We start from the raw sequence: 19,749 nt of genomic DNA, 5'->3' as shown, positions 1-19,749 counted from the left end.
GAGCAAGAGTGAGAGAGGTCACAGAGGGAGAGGGAGAGAGAGAAGCAGACTTGCTGCTGAGTGGAGAGCCTGATGTGGGGCTGTATCCTAGGACCCTGAGATCATGACCTGAGCTGAAGGCAGATACTCAACTGACTGAGCCACCCAGGAACCCCTAATTTTTTTTAATTTTTAAAAATTTTTAAAGATTTTATTTTTTTTAAAGTAATCTCTACACCCGATATGGGGCTCGAACTCAAATCTCCGAGATCAAGATTCCCATGTTGCATGGACTGAGCTAGCCAGCTGCCCCAATTAGAGTTTAATTTTTGTTGATACTTCCTATTTGTCTTTAACCTAAGGGTTTAGTTAAATACTGTTACTCAAGAGTTACTTGGGCTAGTTCTCCCCTCATTCCTTTGGTATGTTGTGTTTCTCATTTTAAATATAGTTAGGATCATTTCTTCTTGTTTACATTGCATTTTGGGCTACTTCTCCCATTCTTATTTTGTGTTGATTTTTTTCAGTATGTGGAACATGAATATGGTTTCAAAAAAAGTCAGAACATACAAAAAGGTATATGCAGTGAAGTGTTACTCCACATTCATTTCTTTTACCCAGTTTTCACCTGCTTCCTTTTCATCCTGCTCCCACCTACACCCCCCCTCACTAGTTCTAAGGTACTGTTCTGCGTGTCTTTTTGCACAAATGAGCATATGGGTGTGTGTGTAATTCTTATTTTTTTCTTTGTTACATAAAAGGAAGCATACTATATAGATAATCTGTCCCGTAATTAATTCACAAGCTCAGGAGTTGATCAAAGCAGAACGCTTCTGTGCGGTGAAGTGAGTGGCTTCAGCTGAGTCAACTTTCTGGCATGCAAGAAGGAGCTTTTTATCAGGTTATGGTGAAGCTGAGCCAAGAACAAGAAACCAGGCTCAATCAGGCAATCTGTGTTGAGTTAAAAAGACAATAAATACTTTGGTGGTAGAGATCTTAGTGATACCATTCTGTCTCTTGATACTACTCTAATCTAGACTGTCGTTCTCCAGTCAGGAGGTTGCCCTTTGTTCCTGATGTACAATTGCCATCCTGGGGTCTCCTTTTTCTGTCATCTTGGAAATTACTTATGTATTGTGTTTCCTCCTCATTGTATCCTCTTTCTTGTTTTACTATGTCATTTTTTTTTTTAAATTTATTTATGTGACAGAGAGACAGCCAGCGAGAGAGGGAACACAGCAGGGGAGTGGGAGAGGAAGAAGCAGGCTCATAGCAGAGGAGCCTGATGTGGGGCTCGATCCCATAACGCCGGGATCACGCCCTGAGCCGAAGGCAGACGCTTAACGACTGCGCTACCCAGGCGCCCCTTACTATGTCATTTTGGTCAAGCATATACTATAGTACTTTTATAAGAAAGAATACATGAATTTTTTTAGATCTATACTTCTGAAAATGTCTTTATTCTGCCACCATCCTTGAGTACTAGTTTGCATATAGAATTTCAGGTTAGAAATAATTTCCCTTAAAATTTATTTTGCTTCTTTATTGAGGTATAATTTATTTAAATTAAATATTTCTCATGCTTAACATTTGTTCTTGAAGATCCAGTTTTTGCTCTGCTATCATTTCCTTTTGTCCCAAAGAACTTCCTTTTGTGTTACTTGTAGTGATGTTCTGCTGGTAATGGATTTTCTTGGTTCTCCTTTATCTGAAAAATGTCTTTTTTTTGCTTTCATTCCTGAAGGATATTTTTACTGGATATAGAATTCTGGGTGATAGTTTTTCTTTTCAGCCCTTTAAAGATGTTATTCCACTGTCTTCTGGATGCCTTGAAAGAAGGTGATAGGAAATGATAAGAAATCTAGTGCCGTTGAAAACATTCCCCTCTAAGTAGTATAGCATTTTCCTCTGGATGCTTTAGATTTTTTCTTTTCTTTGGTTTTCAGCAGTTTGATTATGAGTCTGGATCTAGTTTTCTTTGAATTTTTCCTCTTTGGGGTTCATTGAGCTTTTTGAATTTATATATTTTTGTCTTTCATCAAGTCTAGGATGTTTTTGGTCAATATTTATTATCCTTTTTTTGACTCATTCTTTATTTTCTGGGATTCCAATTACTCATATGTTTGATTTTTTTTATAAAATAAGCTTTAAGTCCATAAGGCTCTGTTCATCTCTTTGTTCAATCTTTTTTTCCCTCTTTTTCAGTGTATATAATTTCTTTTGATAAAGTTTAAGTTCACTGACTCTTTACTCTTATATCTCTATTTGCTATTAAGCTTACCCACTGAATTTTTTATTTCAGATATTATATTTTTCCATTTTAAAATTTCCATTCTTAAAGGAAATTTTTATTTCTCTGTTGAGATTTTCTATCTTTTCAGTCATTCAAATGTCTTTTCCTTTCCTTCAATGGGCATGGTTATCATAGCTGGTTTAAAGTCCTTAACTGATAATTTCAACCTCTGAGTCATTTTAAGGTTGATATCTATTAATGTTTTCACTTTAGAATGGGTCAAATTTTCCAGATTCTTCGTATGTCAAATAATTTGGGGTTGTACCTTGGATATAGTTAATCAGCTTTTTTGTAGACTCTGGATTCTGTTAAATTCCACTGAAGAATATTGAGTTTTTAAAAATTTTATTGACAATTAGCCCCAGACTGCATTAGGCTCAGACTATAAGTCTTGTCTCCTGTAGGTTCGCATTTCAGTTCAATTTTTTAAGCCTTTATGATGTTCTGTTGGGTCTGTCCTACACATCTACAGTTTTAAGGAGTCAGCCTGAGTCTTGCACAGTGTTGATAAGAATTAGGGGAATCCCTTCTTCAGCTCTCCTATTCTAGATTGCCCTTGGCAGCCAGCTGTGGTTGCCTGGGCTCTTTTGCCTTCCTTCTGGCCAGTCTGTAGGATTTCTCTTGAAGTTTCAGCTGCCTCTACTGCTCACTCCTGTGACTGTGGCCTGTCTGTAGGGCAAAGCAGTGCCCCCCCCAAAGCCCCCAAACCAAAAAACCAAGAACCAGACACATGGAACTCACTTCGATGCCAGTTGTGTCTCTAGATTTCTCCTCCTAATCTGTTTCTTTTGTTTACTCTTCAGAATCTTCAAGTAGTTCTTGATTTCTACCCCCCCTCCACCTAGAGTTTATAGTTGTTAACTCAGTTTGTTTTAAAGTCATTTTTCAGGCTTTGATGCCAAACTTGGCCTTTCCCAACTTATTATTTTCATTAAGAATTCACCTAGTGTGATATTGAAAAAACCTTTAGTGAGAGATGAGACCTGAAAGATGAGTGTGTTAGAGTTCTCTAGAGAAACAGAACAAATAGGATATAGATATAGGAAGATATTTATTATAGGGATTGGCTCATGCAATCATGGAAGCTGAGAAGTTCCACAGTCTGCTGTCTGTAAGCTGAAGACCCTGGAAAAGTAGTAATATAATTCATTCTGGGTCTGAAGTTCTAAGAATCAGGGGAGCCAATGATGTAGCTTTCAGTCCAGTCTGAGGATCTGAGAACTAAGTGCTGAGAACAGAAGATCCATGTCCCAGCTCAAGTGATCAGACTGGAGGGGCCAAATTCTTCTTTCCTTGGCCTCTTTGTTCTATTTAGGCCCTTAACAGATTGGATGATGCGTACCCACGTTGAAGAGAGTGGACTGCTTTACTGAGTCCACCAATTCAAATGCTAATTTCATCCAGAAACCCTCACAGACACACCGTGAAATAATGTTTAGCTAAATATCTGGAGACTCTGTGATCCAGTCATGTTGACATATAAAATTAACCATTGCAGTAGGTTAGATTATAGAGTTGCAGTGAGGAACCCTGAAAGGTTTTGAAAAAGCCCTTGATAAGATACCTCTTGTGTGAAATATGAATTGAAGAAAAGAAATTAGTGGTTGAGAGACCTGTTAAGAAACTTCTAATCTTTAGGCTATTCTTTTGCAACAACTTGATTTCAGACAGTGCTGATCAAGTTGGAAAGGAGAGAATCTATTTAGGACACATTTTGAAGGTAGAAGCAATGGAATTTGGTAATAGAATATTATTAATGGAGAGAAAGAGATTAGATGACTACTGTTTGCTGCCCAGGGATGATAATGATGTCATTAATCTGGATGCAGTAAGTATGCAGGCGGAAAATCTAGTTTGAGGAGAATAATAACTTGAATTAGAAACATGTTACATTCAAAGTGCTTGCCAATATTAATGAGCAGGAAGTTGGAAAGTTAAAGAAGAGCTTCAGAAAGCAGGACTGGAGATGTACATTTAAAATTCTTTAACAGAGAAGTGAGATAAGGCTTAAGAATAGGATCTTGCAGGGGTGCCTGGGTGACTCAGTTGGTTAAGCGTCTGACTGTTGGTTTTGGCTCAGGTCATGATCTCACAGTCATGGGATCGAGCCCTGCGTCAGTCTCTGTGCTCAGCTATAGTCTGCTTCAGATTCTTTCTCTCCCTCCCACTCATTTCCTCTTTCTGCCTCTCAAATAAATAAATAAGTCTTAAAAAAAAAAAAGAATAGGATCTTGTAAATGGCAGAGACTTAAGGGGTAAGTCAAAGAAGAGGAGTCAGCAGGAAAATTTGAAAATTGCAGAGAGTCGGAGGAGCCAGGAGACTGTGGTGTCCTGAAGGGGCAAGGGAGAAGAGTTTGTAGTCTAGGGGCATGGTCAGTGGCATCCTGTACTAGAGGGTTTAGGAAAAATTAACTGAGTATGCTCTTGTTTTAGTAATGAAGATTTTCCTCTTTAGGAATACCGAAAGCCCTATTTCATTGTAGAGATGAGGACAAAAGTTGTATTCCAGGGGGGATTAAAGACTCTGTCATGGGGAAATAAGAGTTATGAGTCTAGACCACATTTTTAAACTTTGGCAGAGATGGGAGTGAGGGAAATGAAATGGTAGCTGGTAGCTTGAATTGAACAGGAGAACAGGGGTAGGTCATTATACAGGTTGTATGCTTTTGTGGAGGCAGCTACAGGGGAGAATAATGAGTGTGGTAAAGTTCTAGAGTAGATAGATAAAAATAAGGGTGAAGAACACAAATTGAGGAGGTTAGGTTGTAAACATACAGGGACTTTTTTTTTTTGTGGAAGACTTATTTATTTATTTTAGAGAGAGAGAGAGAGTGCATGAGCAGGGGGAGGGGTAGAGGGAGAGGTCAAGAGAGAGAATCTCAAGCAGACTCCACACTGAGCGAGGAGCCTGATGCGAGGCTTGATCCCACAACCCTGAGGTCATGACTTGAGCTGAAACCAAGAGTCAGATGCTTAACCAACTGAGCCACCCAGGCATCCCTGTAGGGACCTTTCTAACTTTCTTTTTAAAAAAATTTTTTAAAAAAATTTAAATTCAGTTAGCCAACATATTGCAGGAAAGGAGGAGAGGATACATGAAATTATGGAGAATTTTTGTCTGAGAGAGGAGTGAGTCATATAGGAGGGAGTTGGGAATTTAAGGTATTGACTGAAAATGAGAGTTAAGAGTGGGGTTGACGCTTCCAGTTTTGGCATAGAAAATAGTTGGAAACCAGTCTTCCTTCTGACAACAGTTAGAAAAGCTGGCTTATGCCCATCACCAAAAAAATCTGTTGAGGGTATTTAAGAGGTAATAAGAGAGTGAATATCTAGGAAGAATAAAGGTTTGGAGAGATAAAGCTAGTATTTAGGGTTGTCTCCTGTGGATACTTACTAGTTTTTAGAGAGATCACCTGAATGACTGAGAAGCTGAAAAACTGAGCAGTGTGTACGTGATATTATCTTTGGGCTAAAGAGAAAGGAATTGGAATTTAGGCCCTGCTAATGTGGGGACTGTGTGGTCCTGGTGAACCACTGTTATTTGGGATTGGGATCCTGAAGGGCTACAATCCACAAGTAAGGTTGAAGTGGATATAGATGGGCCGTCACAGAAACTGTATCTCTACTTTGAATGCATTTAGATGCTGAAAGCAGGTTGAAGTAATTTATTGTGTTTGTCTCAGGTGCTTGGCACAAGCAAATGAAAATCCAGTGAAGATGGTAGCATTATACTAGGCCTCAAATTACCGCTACAGAAATCTTGGAAATATAATGTCTAGTCCATAATAAAAAAAATCAGGCACAAATGGTCAAAAACATGAACAAAATCAAATAGAAATAACGGAAGATAGTGTTAGATCCATCCAGGCCTCTGTTATTGGAGTTTTCAGGAGCAACTTTAATATAGGTATGCTTTCCTTGTTCATAGAGACAAAGGACAAGATTTACCATTTTTTAGCAGAAAACTGGAAACTTTTAAAAGAAAAAAAAGAAAATCTAGACTTGAAAGCATAATAACTAAAATTAAGAACTTTATGGGGTAGTTTGATGGAAGATGAGAGCTGATAGAGAATTAGTGAAGTGAAGGAATTACTGAAGAGATTGAGGAAGACATAGAGACACTGAAAGGTCAGAAGTGTGTAATTGAAGTTCCGCACAAAGGGTTGAGAGAGAATGGGGCAGAAGGGTTATGGGACAAGATTGGCTGAAGACTTTTCATAACTGATGAAAGCTATCAGATAATAGTATATTGCTTACACCAAGCAGTAATAAAAAAAAATCCATACCTTAGTATATTGTAGTAAATTGGTAGAAAACCAAAGATGAAGAGAAAAATTTCAAAAGCTGCTGTAGATATGGAGAGGGAATAGTATACTTTATTTTTATTTTTTAAAGATTTTATTTATTTATTTGACAGAGAGAGACAGCCAGTGAGAGAGGGAACACAAGCAGGGGGAGTGGGAGAGGAAGAAGCAGGCTCCCAGTGGAAGAGCCTGATGTGGGGCTCGATCCCAGAACGCCGGGATCATGCCCTGAGCCGAAGGCAGATGCTTAATGACTGAGCCACCCAAGTGCCCCGGAATAGTACATTTTAAAAGGATAGAAAATTAGATTAATGACTGACTTCTCAACAGAAACATTGACAGCCAGAAGACAATGGGATGACATCTTCAAATTACTGAGAGAAAATAACTGACAATCTAGAATTCTAAAACCTGTAAAAATTTCCTAGAGGAATAAAGATGAAATTCAAATGTTTCAGACCTGACAGGAACTCTTTAAAATGCTCAAAAGATATGTGGTTTGTGGCTATCATACTGGACAGCACAGATATTGGAAATTTCCATAATTTCAGAAAGGACAGCACTACTATATGTACTAAGAAAATCACAAGTATATTTGGAACAACATTCTGCCCCCTCATGAAGGGAAAGTTTAGATGAAATTGATAAATTTCTAGAAAGATGCAAATTACTAAAACTGAAGAAATTTAAAAATCCAAATTATTTTATATGTTAAGGTAGTATTTTTTTTTCTTATGATGTCTTTTTCTGCCTTTGGTATTGGGAAATACTATCCTTGTGGAATGAGTTGGGAAATATTTTCTCTGTTTTATGGAAGAGATGTGAAGGATTACTATTATTTTTTCTTTCAGTGTTTGGTAGAATTTATCTGAGCTTTCTTTATTAGAAGATTTAAAATTACTAATTCAATTTCTTGTTATATGTCTGTTTACATTTTCTGTTTTTTCTTAAGTCAGCTTTAGTAATTTGTGTCTTTCTAAGAATTTGTCCATTTCTTCTCAGTTATCTCGTTGGCTGTCTGTAATCCCTTATAATCCTTTCCTGTAAGGTTAGGAGAGAGGTACCCTCTTTCACTCCTGTTCTGTGGTCACCCTGTGAATGTGGAATGGACCCCAATCAATGTATATTGATTGCCCTATATAACCCTATGTAACAGGAGAATTTGAGAGAGAACTTATTACTCACCTAAGAGACTCCTTGGCAGAGTAGGGTGGGTACAGGCATGTCTGGCCTGGCTTGAGTGAGGCAGAAGGAGTGGGTTAGTTCTTTATCATGGCTAGGGGACTGGAGAGAAGTTCCTATGTGCAGACTGGGAATTTGTGAAATTCGAATTTCCCCCTGGGGCCAAAGGTTGGGGGGCACATGGACTGTCTTCTCAAGCTGTACAGGTGGATCAAAGGGGAAAAGGGAGGTGAAGTCAAACATTGAAAAATGGAGCTAGGCTCTTTATCACAAGGTTTTTTTTTTTTTTTTTTTTTTTAAAGATTTTATTTATTTATTTGACAGAGATAGAGACAGCCAACGAGAGAGGGAACACAAGCAGGGGGAGTGGGAGAGGAAGAAGCAGGCTCATAGTGGAGGAGCCTGACGTGGGGCTCGATCCCGTAACACCGGGATCACGCCCTGAGCCGAAGGCAGACGCTTAACCGCTGTGCCACCCAGGCGCCCCTCTTTATCACAAGTTTTTATTGGATTTTTAAAAAATAATTTTACTTCATATTTCTTTCTTCCTTTCTTTTATGTTGGATCATCTTGATTGATCATTTTTATTTTCAGGTTTAGTGAGTTTTTTATTTTAGTTCTGTCTTTCAACTTGGAATTTACTTTTTAAAACAAATTTCTGTGTATTGATATTTTCTTTTTAAAATTTTCTTTTTATTATTTTTTAAAAAAGATTTTATTTGAGAGAGAGTGCACTCGAGATAGCAAGAGAAGAGAGAGCAGGAGCAGAGGCAGAGGGAGAGGGAGAAACAGACTCTCTGTTGAGCAGGGAGCCCTGACATGCGGCTTGATCCTAGTACCCTGGGATCGTGACCTGAGCTGAAGGCAGATGCTTAACCAGCTGAGTCCCTCAGAAGCCCCTTAATTTTATTTTTAGAGAGAGTGGGGTGAAGGGCAGAGTGAGTGAGAGAGAGAGAGAGGGAGGGAGGGAGGGAGAGAGAAACTCAAGCAGGCTCCCTGCTCAGCACGGAGCCCAATGCCAGTCTCATTCCCACAACCCTGAGATCATGACCTGAGCTGAAATCAGGAGTTAGACATTCAACCAACTGAGCCGCCAAGGCACCCCTCTCTATTGATATTTTCTATTTGACAAGTTATCGTCATCATACTTTCCTTTACTTTATAAGTGGTTTCTTTTAGTTCTTTGAACATACTTGTAATACCTGCTTTGAAGTTTCTTTTACCTAAGTCTAAAATCTAGGCTTCCCCTGAGACATTTTTATTGAAACTGCTGTCCCCCCATCTCCCATGTATGGGTCACACTTTTCTGTTTATTGCCCATGTTATAAGTCTTTGTTGAAACCTGGACATTTTTGATAATATATTCTGCATTCTGATTTCTTTTCCCCCAGAGTTGGTTGTTCTTTTTGTTTGTGTAGTAACTTGTCTGGACTTATTCTTTAGAGTCTGTTTCTCCCACAGTGTATGGATGCTGATGTCTCTGATAGTTCTTCGTTTCTTGTTTTTATTTTTAAGGCTAACTTTCTTGTAGTTGCCCTCAGGTAAGCATCTCTTAATGGTCAGCCTATGATTCTCAGGGTTGTGTTTAAACTCTGAAACAGTGAGGCCCCCATCCTTTATCAGTGGTTCTCATGAGACTTGGGGGAATGCATTCAAAGTTCAGACAGTTTACACGTCAGCCCAGGCTTTTGCTTTCTGCATTTGCAAGGCTCACATTCATCCAGGGATGAGTAGCTCTCTAGGGTCTTCTCATTTCTTTTGCTTATGTTTAAAGTCCTGTTCATGCACATAGCAGGAAAAAGTAAATTGTCAAGGCCCACTTTGGTTGTCTCATTCCTAATTCTCCCTGTTAAATTTCTGGTTGGTTTCCTGATTTGTAGCTTGCCCTAACTAGTATTGCAGATGCAGACTAGTTGTGATATTGGCCTTCCTAATTTTTTTTTTTTTTTTTTGTGCCTGGAATTATTATTGTTTTTGAGAATGCCCCTGGGCATGGAATTCTTCTTGCTCTACTCCAAAGAACTTTAGCTCCCTCTGGCTAAGTGGATCTGCCAGTCTTCACAGCTTGCCCTGCCCTGGTGGGACTTTAATACCAAGGAATTGGGAGTGGGTGTGGGATGGTGGGAGCTACAGGTTAAACCACCACACACTTCCATTGTTCTTAACGAGATTCAGTAGATTTTCCTGAATAAACACTTCTCAATTTTTTGTATGTCTTTGGTCAATACGCAGATCCTTAAATAGTTGGTTTTGATAATTTTATCCAGTTTTATTGTTATTTTTGTTCTAGGGGATAATATTTGTCAAATTCCTTATTCAACCATTCTGGGCATCCTTTCCCGTGTCTTCTCTGTCCCTCTGTCTCTTTTTCTGTGTCTCTCATACACACACACACACACAAACTTTTTCTTTTTTTAGAGAGCATGTGTATGTGTGTGTGCGTGCGCACACATTTGTGGTGTGTGGCGGTGGTGGGGAAGGAGAGAGGAAGAGAGAGAATCTTAAGCAGATTCCATGCCCAGTGCAGAGCCCAATGTGGGACTTGATCTCACCACCCTGAGATCAAGACCTGAGCTGAAATCAAGAGTCGGACACTTAACCGACTGAGCCACCCAGAGACCCCTCTGTCTCCCTCATTTTTTTTGTTTAAAGATTTTATTTATTTATTTGACAGAGAGCAGGAGAGAGAGAGCTAGAGAAAGCACAAGCAGGGGGAGCAGCAGAGGGAGAGGGAGAGGCAGACACTCCACTGAGCAGAGAGCCTGACACAGGGCTCGATCCCAGGATCCTGGGATCATGACCTGCGCTGAAGGCAGATGTCCAACCGACTGAGCCACCCAGGTGCCCCTGTCTTCCTCATTTTTAAACATTTAAATTTTACTCAAAGTGAATTTTATTTTAGAACATGTTTTAAGTAGTACTGTTTTGGCAATTTGGTTAAGTAGTGTCTTAATACAACTTGTTGGCTATTTCATGTGTTTCCCAATTATTTGTAATGTAAATTGTTTATTTCTCTAATTTCAGTGAGGTTTATTTTAAACTTTCTAAAAATTTATTTCATAAATAGTGTGTTCTTTCATTTGTTTTTACCATGTCTTGCTTTCTGTTGGCTCCATCTTAGCTTCTGAATAGGCTCAACCTTTTCTCTCTTCAAACTTTTCTTTTGATTTTATCTCCTTGGGTTTCCTTTAGTGCCCAGGTTCATAAATTTCATCTGCTCTTGCTTCTTATCAGGGCTGAGATATAGGGTAAGGTGAGCGAGATGCCTAGGGCACAAACATTTCAGGAGTCTCTCTTGAAGTCCTGCAAGTGCAGGATGCAGGGTTGGTACTTACATGATTTTGCTTTTATGAATTTTGCATCCTAGGTGCCTGGCTTGCCTCACCCTAGTCCTGGCCCTGCTACTTCACTTTCTCATTAGTGATCTTCATTGTAAGCTGGTTTCTGTTTCAGATGGGCTTCATTTATTCAAATTTTTGAGCTTCTGCTCTGCACTATGCATTGTGCTAGGTTTGGGGAATATAAAGGGTCCCAAGACACCGCTTCTTTCACCTAGATTATTTCTTCAGATTTACTCCTTCTCAAGTCTAGTGCCTTTCCCCCCATTCCGCCTTAATCCTGCTTTTTTGTACCATGGGACACTGTTGACCATTACTTCCTGTTCATCCTAACCCCAGCCCAGCTCTTCAGAATATACAGCTATTTCCATGATAAGACACCCTCTCAAGGAACCAGTGGGCATTTGGGCAGTACATCAGTGTCCCTCATTCTGAAAGCTGAGGAGGATTAGAAATTGACTTGTCCTTTCCGTGTGTTAAGGTAGGGGTGCCCAGGATTTCTCTTCGGTTTATGGACCTTTAGACCCATGTTTCTGGGAAGGTTGCTTGTTCATTAATCTTCTCCTTAGTATATTCTCTGTTTGGAATCTTTCCATCTCCTTCCAGTACTTTGATACCCAAAGGCAACTGATTCTCTGCCCAGCTATTTGGCTTACTCTTGCCAACTTTGTTTCCTGGGTCCTGTGTTCTTTTCCTGTTCTTTGCTGACCTGTTTTTAGTGTAATTTCTCTGAATGACCCTGCTCTGCTTAGGTGTTCTCACTGCTTATTCCTGAACATAAACTCATCTCCTCATTTAAGGAGTGAATAATGAACACATATTCCATCCCCAGTACAATAGGAGTCATGAACCCAACTGGACATTCCTTGTCTTCCTGAGCTAGAGAGACAGGTTAGGTATAAATCACACCAACTGTGGGGGGTATTTGCTGTGAAGGAAAATTAGAGATGCAGCTGATCTTGGGATATTTGAGTTGAGATCTCTGTCTTCATTTCACTTAACTGGCAGTCGGTTTTGAGCTCTTGCCTGCATCAGGACTTGACACAAAGCATCCATTTTTCAATTCTGGCTTTTGTTTTTGTATTGTCTTTTTTCTGCTTGCAGTTTGCCCCCAACCCTTCTCCTTACCCAAGGCTGCCATGAGTTGTATTCTTACTCAGTAGTGGTTGTCAACCATAATCATTAACTCATTCTCCTTTGGAAGTTATCTTCTTCCTGTTTTCTTAACATTTGACTCTGTTGGTTCCTTCCTACATCTTTGTTAGTTTCTTTGTTATATTTTCTACTACTTCTTTGCATTTCCTAAAAATTGCCTAACCCAGATTTTGTCCTGGGCCCCTACTGTATCTATCAGCTTAGCTTTTCTTGGCAGTCTTGTCCATTATAGAAAACTCTGCGTTACCATTTTTATGCAAATGGCTGGCTAATTTATCTAAGTTATGCTCTAGTTTCCAAGTATTTGGGGTAGAGGTATACATAGAGGCACATTTCCATATGTACAGGTATACATAGAGGTATATGTTCACGTAGAGATAGGGAACACCCTAGGTAGAATTCATTATCTTTATTTAACTCAGTGACGTTATCATCTCCCAGTCTCCTTGCTTGAAATCGTGAACATTTCCCACCTTCTTGCTCTTGAGACTCCAGATCTGCCTGGCTGCCAAGTGGTGCCGTTTGTCCTCTGTAATAATACCATGTCACGGGTTTCTTCTTCTCAGTGTGTGTTTGTTCGGCTCTAGTTCAGGCCTTCCTTCCTTTCTCCCCTGTCCTTGTTCTTTCCTAAGGTGCAGCTGCCGCTGTCTTTCTCAGTTCCACATGACTCTGAATCCTGTGCCAGGTTCATTTTTCCTGAAACACAATTCTGATATGTTGTTCTTCTCTTCTGCTCATTCATGCTTCAGAAATTCCCTACTGCCTTTGAAAAACGGGCTGGTTTTCTAGACCTTCCAACTTGTTTTATTTTCCTTGCCACTGCCTCCCTTCATACAGGCTGGACTCACTCCAAATGGAATTAATGTTGTAAGAGCCTGCCTGTGTTTTTCTGTTTGTGTCTCTATTTTTGTTTCCTTTTGCCAGCAGCATGCTTTTCTCACATTCTCAGTTCTTCCTTCACATCTTTCCTGAAGCTCTCTCAGATTTCCTGACCTAGAGATGCTTTCTTTCTATGATCATAAGTACATTTACCCATGCTTAAAAAAATAGAGTGCTTATCACTTCCCAACTTGTATTGTTATTTCAACATGATTTTTATAAATCTAATTAGCTTTTGTATTCTTCATTGTGCTAGTATAGTACATTGTCCAAGTATTTGTTGAATTAATAAATGGATGAATGCCTTCTGAATTAAACCATCAGACAGCCTGGCCTCCTCTGTATGCCCTTCCCATTACCTTGTTGTTTATCTAAGACCATCTGTTTCTTTCCCTTCTTGCTTTTTATTTTATTTTTTTTATTTTTTACTTTATCCCGAATCTCTTCATGTATTGCTAAGTGGCCTATTACCCTTTGTCTTTGTAGCTTCTCTTTTCCTGAGTTAGTATAAATTTCACTTTAAAGAAAAATTATGTCATTTCAATGAAGGATGTGTGTGGGAAATTTACAGGAAATGGAAGCTAGTGTTGAGAATGACATCTTGATCCATTTTATGGGAAAGAAGCCTGCCCACCAGGATTTTGGAAATTTGCAAGTATAGGCTTGAAGCCCTGGGCTGGTGGCCAGCTGAGAGTAGAAAGTAGAAGTTGTGATGATGTGTTCAGTATCCAGGTGGAAGGCCAGGGGCCGGCTCCAGGGCCCTGGATTCCAGTCTACGGATCCAGGCAGCTGCCTTCTATTCCTTAGAAGCAGCTGCCCGGGCTTGCGGACAGATGATTGGTTTGAAGTGATGTCAGGTAAGAGTAGGGAAATAGATGTCTAACTGCAGTGTTGCCGTTTTTTGAAAGCTAGTGAACCACCTGGGGTTCCCTGCATAGTTTTGGATATCCGGTTATGGCCATGAATTAGGTTTTGATGATGAATTCCAAAGGAATTGATTTACTGGGTTTCATAGACGAATGTCATTCGTCCGACGTGGAATTTAGTAAATGCTGCATCTTTTGATTCCTAGTTTAGTATGTATTTCACTATGGCCTTTAAGATTACAGATCTTTATACGTTTTTCAAAATTCTATTCCCTCCCACTCTTACCTATTTCAGAAGCCAAACAGAACTGCAGAGCTCTTTCATCTCTGCCTCATTGCCCCGTTTGTGGAGGTTTTTAGTTGAAGTGGCCCAAAGAAGCAGGCTCGCGATACCTTAAAAAGAAACTCAGGACAGATGGTGCACTTGTCTAACTGCCTAAGAGAAAGTGACACTGGGACCCAGGAGGCCCCCCGCCCCCCTGTTGTTTGTATCACACACGTACTACATTTCTGAGAGTACAGGGGAGGCCACAGGTTAACTGCTTGTCAGTCAGTCACCTGTCTCTCTTTGGTTTCAGCTAGTGACAACTGAGCTCCTCAAGGCAGGAAGAACTCTGAGCTGAGCCGTGGAGGCCCCCCTGGATTTGGAGAGAAGAGGCGACCTTGGAACCAGTAATGAGCCATCCTGACTGCAGGCTGAACCTCCGGCCCCTGGGGACCCCCAGAGGTAGCAAAAGGAAAATGGAGTCTATTCCGGCAACTGGAGACCTGAGATAAAATAACAGTGGAATGGAGGCGCAGGGCGGGTCTTAGGGCAGAGGGGCACTATAATTCTTTCATTGACCTGTTAAATATTCTTCCATGTTATTTATTCTAGAATTAAGTGTGATTTCTTGTTGTCTTAATTTATTGTTATATTGAGTACAGCTGTTTAGTTTCCTCCAGAAAAGAGACGATCTTTTAGTAATTCCTATTTTAAAAGTTTGTGTCTATAAACAGCAAAGCATATTGAACCCATTATTGAGATTATGTTCTGTGCAGGTTGTGGTGCTGATTTAAAACTTAAGTCTCATCTGTGTACATTTTATTCATGTTTCCTTACCCATTCTTTTCTTTTTGTGACTATTTAAAGTCATTATCAGAGCACTTCATTCTTTTATTAGTCTTTCTGTGTTAAAAAAAAGGTAAAATATCCCCAGTTTAAAAATACAGAGATGTTTGGTTGAGGAAAGAGTTGATTGCTGCCTCATGTTTCTAGGTGTGTCCTCTGTGGTTGGCCCACATGGTGTTGGTGCTTCGCCAGGTGACAAAAAGTCAAAGAACAAGTCCATACGAGGGAAGAAAAAGAGCATATTTGAAACCTACATGTCCAAGGAGGATATCTCAGAAGGCTTGAAGAGAGGAACACTTATCCAGGTGCTTAAAACATACGACGCGGCTATTCCTTGACTATGTCTATTGCTCATTAAACTGTTTATTGTTTTGCACTGTGTGCTTGAGAGACATGGTGAGAGAGCAGGCACAGGGCTTCCCACTTCTTACACCTACAGTGCAGTTCGGGATGGTAAGCACCACAAGACAGACAGACCAAGTGCTCTGAGATTTGAGAGGAAGGAGCCATTACTTCCAGTTAGGGTTGTCTAGGAATGTGTGTGTGTGTTTTGTTATTGTTGTTTTTTGTTTAAGAATGTTTTATTGGAAAGGATATATTTGGACCAGGCCATGAATTGGCCCAGTTGGAACAAGTGAAGATACGAGAAAGAGCTTTACGGATGGGGAGACCAGTGTGCGCTACTCAGACGGAAGTGCGAAATAGGGTTTGGCTGTAAGGAGCATTGATAGTTCAGTTTGCCTGGATTACATGGATACTAAATGATGGAGACTAGGGTTGAAAAGGAACCAGTAAACAGCACCAGACAATATTTGTTGAGTGCTTTATAGTTTACAAAATACTTTCATAAGCTAGTTCAGTGGTTTGGCTCAGCAGAAGTTTGTTGAACGTCCACCGTGACCCGGGAACAGTTCATAGTTAGGAGTGTGCTGCCTGGGTGCTCTCGCAATGAAGACGGTTGAGACCGGCTTTCTGTGCTGTGAGCTCCCAGCCCAGTGCGGGCAGGCAGTCATGGGAATGGATGATTTGGGGATAAAGGGTAAGTGCTCAAATAAACGTGTTACCAGGGTGTATGGGAGGGTGTTGGGGGGGGGGACTGGGAGCCTGGAGGAGGTGACTTCTTGGTGGATATCGAAGGACAACTAGTTGGGGCCTATTACATGAGTGATATGTGTGTGAGAAGGAGGTGTAGAGAGGTAGTGGCAGCGATGAGAACATGGCTTGTGAAACAATGTGGAGTAAGGCAGTTTAGGTCTCCTTAGGCAGGAAATATGAGGCAGGAAGTAGGTAATGAGATGGAGAGTGAGGCAGGGGCACATATTCTTGAATTAAGTATATTTTATCATTATTGAATTGGTATATAGAGGTATTGCCATGTGTTACCTGGCTCACTTGAAAATTTGGTTGTGTTCCATTCTGAACACATTCTCTCATTTCTCTCATTCTGAGAGTCCAGCTTCTATATTTGTGGGTTTGGCTGAAGATCCAGCCAGTGAACAGATACTGTCATCTTCTTTTCCTTTTTAATCACCTTTTTGTATTTACCTTTGGCCAAGTGCACATATGATTAATGTAGATTCTTTTTTTTGTTTGTTTGATTGTAACCTTTTGACCCCCTTCATCAACCCCCTGCCCTTGCCCTGTATCCCCACCTCCTCTGGCAACTACCAGCCTCTATCTCTGAGCTTTTTTTTTTTTTTTTTTTTTAAGATTCCACATTTAAGAGATCCAACAGTATTTGTCTTTCTCTGTTTGACCTGTTTCACTTAGCATAATGTCTTTGAGGTCCATCCATGTGGTCACAAATGGCAAGGTATCATCCTTTTTTATTGCTGAGTAATATTCCAGTGTGTGTGTGTGTGTGTGTGTGTGTGTGTGTGTGTGTGTGTGTGTATACACCATAATTTCTTTTTCCATTTCTCCATCAGTGGACATTTAGGTTGTTTTCATAACTTGTCTATTATAAATAGTCCTGCAGTGAACATGGAGTGCTCGTATCTTTTTGCGTTAGTGTTTTTATTGACTCTTGAATGGAAAACCTTAACAAACAAGTTGATCTTTCTGATTTTAGAGGTACTATTAGTCCCCCTCCCCCCCTTTTTAAAATTCCCTTGTATTTCTTTGATGAGGCCTCTCTTAGGAGAATTGAAGCTGCATTTGGACATTTGTCCCTTCATTAATCCATTCATTTGCTCTTTATCCACATACTAAACTCCATTTTATTTACAAGTTTCTTGTCCCTCATCTTGTTTCATGTACAAGAACCCTTTGTGCCTTTCCCATTTTCATCTCCTGCCACTCTTCTTCAGGTACATGCTGCTCTATTCACCCTGATCTTTAAGACCTTTCCTGTAAAAACTCTGCTCTTTGATTTTTCCATGACTCGGTACACACTGTTCCTAGTGCTTGGAATTCTTACTCCCATTATCTTGATATAATCATGCTTGAACTTTAAGTCCCTACCTAAATGTTACCCCCTTTGAGAAGTCTTATCTTAATTCTCCAAGCAGAATTGGCCATGATTACTTTCTTGAAGCTGACTTCGTTGTTTACCCTTTATTCTAAACTTACTACCATTTCTTGGTATTTATGTTTCCTCAAATAGACCATTCACTTTCTTGTGGGGAGGCTTGTACCTTATTCCCACAGATTAGCCCAGTGTGTGGCATTTGATTGATGCATAATGAGTTTATATTGAATAAATATTTATTTACTGAGTGAATAAAGGATCAAGGTACTGTGTCTTTTGAAGAAGGGTGAGGGAAACTCAGTTGTTATAACTTGGAAGAAAAATTGCTTGTAGTTTTGGTTATAGAATTTATAGAGATAGGGTGAGGAAAATATTCTGGAATGATACAGTTTTTGCTCCTTCCTATTCTTGCTTTTGAAACAACTCTGCTGATATTAAAACAAAACAAAAAGCTGATCAATATAACAACTCTCTTTCCCAGGAGTTTGTAAGTAATTCCTCCTGGCTTGTGACATCATGAGACTCTGCAGCCAGAGCCTCCCCCCACAGATGAGAACAGTTGTTCTTTGCAGATGGGGAGAGGAATGGGTTCCAGATATGAGGTCATCGTGTGAAATATACAACACTGTAAATAAGATTTTCATAGGCAGGGAAACAGAGTCCATCTGCTTTCTGATATGAACTTTATGTGTGCAGGCCTGGATGGGGAAGATAAAAAGCTAGACAAGAAAAGCTATTTAGATGCTATTGGAGAAAAGTAAACTTGCTAGATATACTTGTAAGTATTTGTTAACTTTTATATTCAAATTTAAGTATATCGTGACATCCCTTTTTTCTCCCCATCCAGAGAAGAAACATTTATTAAGAGATATTAAGAAGGTATTTTAAAAATAGGAGTGGAATAATACTTTTATTTTGTTTTCAATACTTTGAACAATAATTTGACATTTCATTGGTGTTTTGCCCTATGTGGGGATGAGGAATCCATAGTGACCGAAGGAATCTCTTTCCTGTGTTTGAACTGATTAGCAGTAACACATGATCATGTACACGTAATTTTGAAAAAAAATTTTTTTTACAAACAAGTTCTCACATCATACATACATCTTTTCTCTGTAGGTGCAGTATAGGAGATTGTTGTAGGAGGTGTTGGAAAAAATGAAAGTATGGGATAGGCCTAGAGGGGACTCAGGTTTGGGGTGATGACCAGAGTGACATGGGTATAATGGTAGAAATGGCTGTTTTCCTGATCTCAGATGATGCTTTGGTGGAAGGTGGCTCAGGTTGATCCACCAGAGCAGCCTGAGGCATGATGTCAGAGTCCCCCCCTAAAATAGAATATTGGTGTGAAGTTGTTATTGGACCTTACAAGAATTCCTAGTCTGAGAAGATAGGACAGGATGGGTTTCTAGGACCTTCTAGTTTCTAGGACCTTCACCATTTGTTAAGAGTGAAATCAGCTGGAGAACATTTGGGTATGAATTAAAGAGAAAAACAGAGGTGACATTACAGTGGACTGCCCAGCCATTCAGCAGGCACAGGTGATCTTCATACAGTTACTGCCAGGGCTGGGGGAGAGCTTCAACTCTGTAGACATTCATTAACTAGCTCATGTTTCTTGACTGTCTACTAAGTGCCAGGCATATACCAGCGAGTGAGATAGGTGATTCACTGGGGGAGACGGGCAAACACACCCCAAGACATAAAGAGGGAATTACAGCATGTACTGAGCGCTGCTAGGGAAGTAAGAAAGATGAGAAAGAAGAATTAGAGAGAGCCACTTTACATGGGGTGGTTAGGCTGCTCTGAGCAGGTGATTTCTGAGCTGAGATCTGAAGGGTGAAAATGAGCCAGCTTTCAGGAGAATTAGGCAAAGAACATTATAGGCAGAGAGACCAGCTAGCGGAAGAATGGCAGGCAGAAAAAAGGCTTGGTGTTTTTGAGGAACATGAAGGGAGCTATTAGCATAGTGAGCAAAGGGAATTATGATACAGGAATAAGCTGGAGAGTCAGGCAGCTGCCACAGCTAGGAGAATTGGATTTTATTAAAACTGAAGTGTTTTGGTAGGGAGAGGGCATGATGTATTTTATGCTTTAAAAACAGCTCTCTGGCAGTTGTGAGGTGAATAGACTCGAGCGGAAGCTGGGTGACCATGTGGAAGGCCGTTAGAG

The 19,749-nt window shown here is 40.0% G+C and overlaps 1 protein-coding gene across 3 annotated transcripts in view; it reads left to right on the top strand.

Moving 5' to 3' along the window:
* DIS3L2 (DIS3 like 3'-5' exoribonuclease 2) overlaps positions 1–19,749 on the top strand; it is a 339,465-nt gene that overhangs the window by 35,578 nt on the left and 284,138 nt on the right. For all 3 annotated transcript variants that reach the window (XR_005837101.1, XM_008690555.2, XM_040639041.1), the window contains exons 2-3: positions 14,575–14,723; positions 15,255–15,412. Coding sequence is in view for 2 of the 3 variants with exons in the window: in XM_008690555.2 (XP_008688777.2) it covers positions 14,672–14,723; positions 15,255–15,412 (210 nt within the window). In the remaining variant the exon portion in view is untranslated. The remainder of the gene's footprint in view (positions 1–14,574; positions 14,724–15,254; positions 15,413–19,749) is intronic.

Source organism: Ursus maritimus, unplaced genomic scaffold (genome assembly GCF_017311325.1).
Source record: "Ursus maritimus isolate PB19 unplaced genomic scaffold, ASM1731132v1 scaffold_1, whole genome shotgun sequence".
Lineage (NCBI taxonomy): Eukaryota > Metazoa > Chordata > Mammalia > Carnivora > Ursidae > Ursus > Ursus maritimus.
Note: the sequence above shows the minus strand (reverse complement) of the source record. Positions and strands in the feature narration are given on the sequence as shown.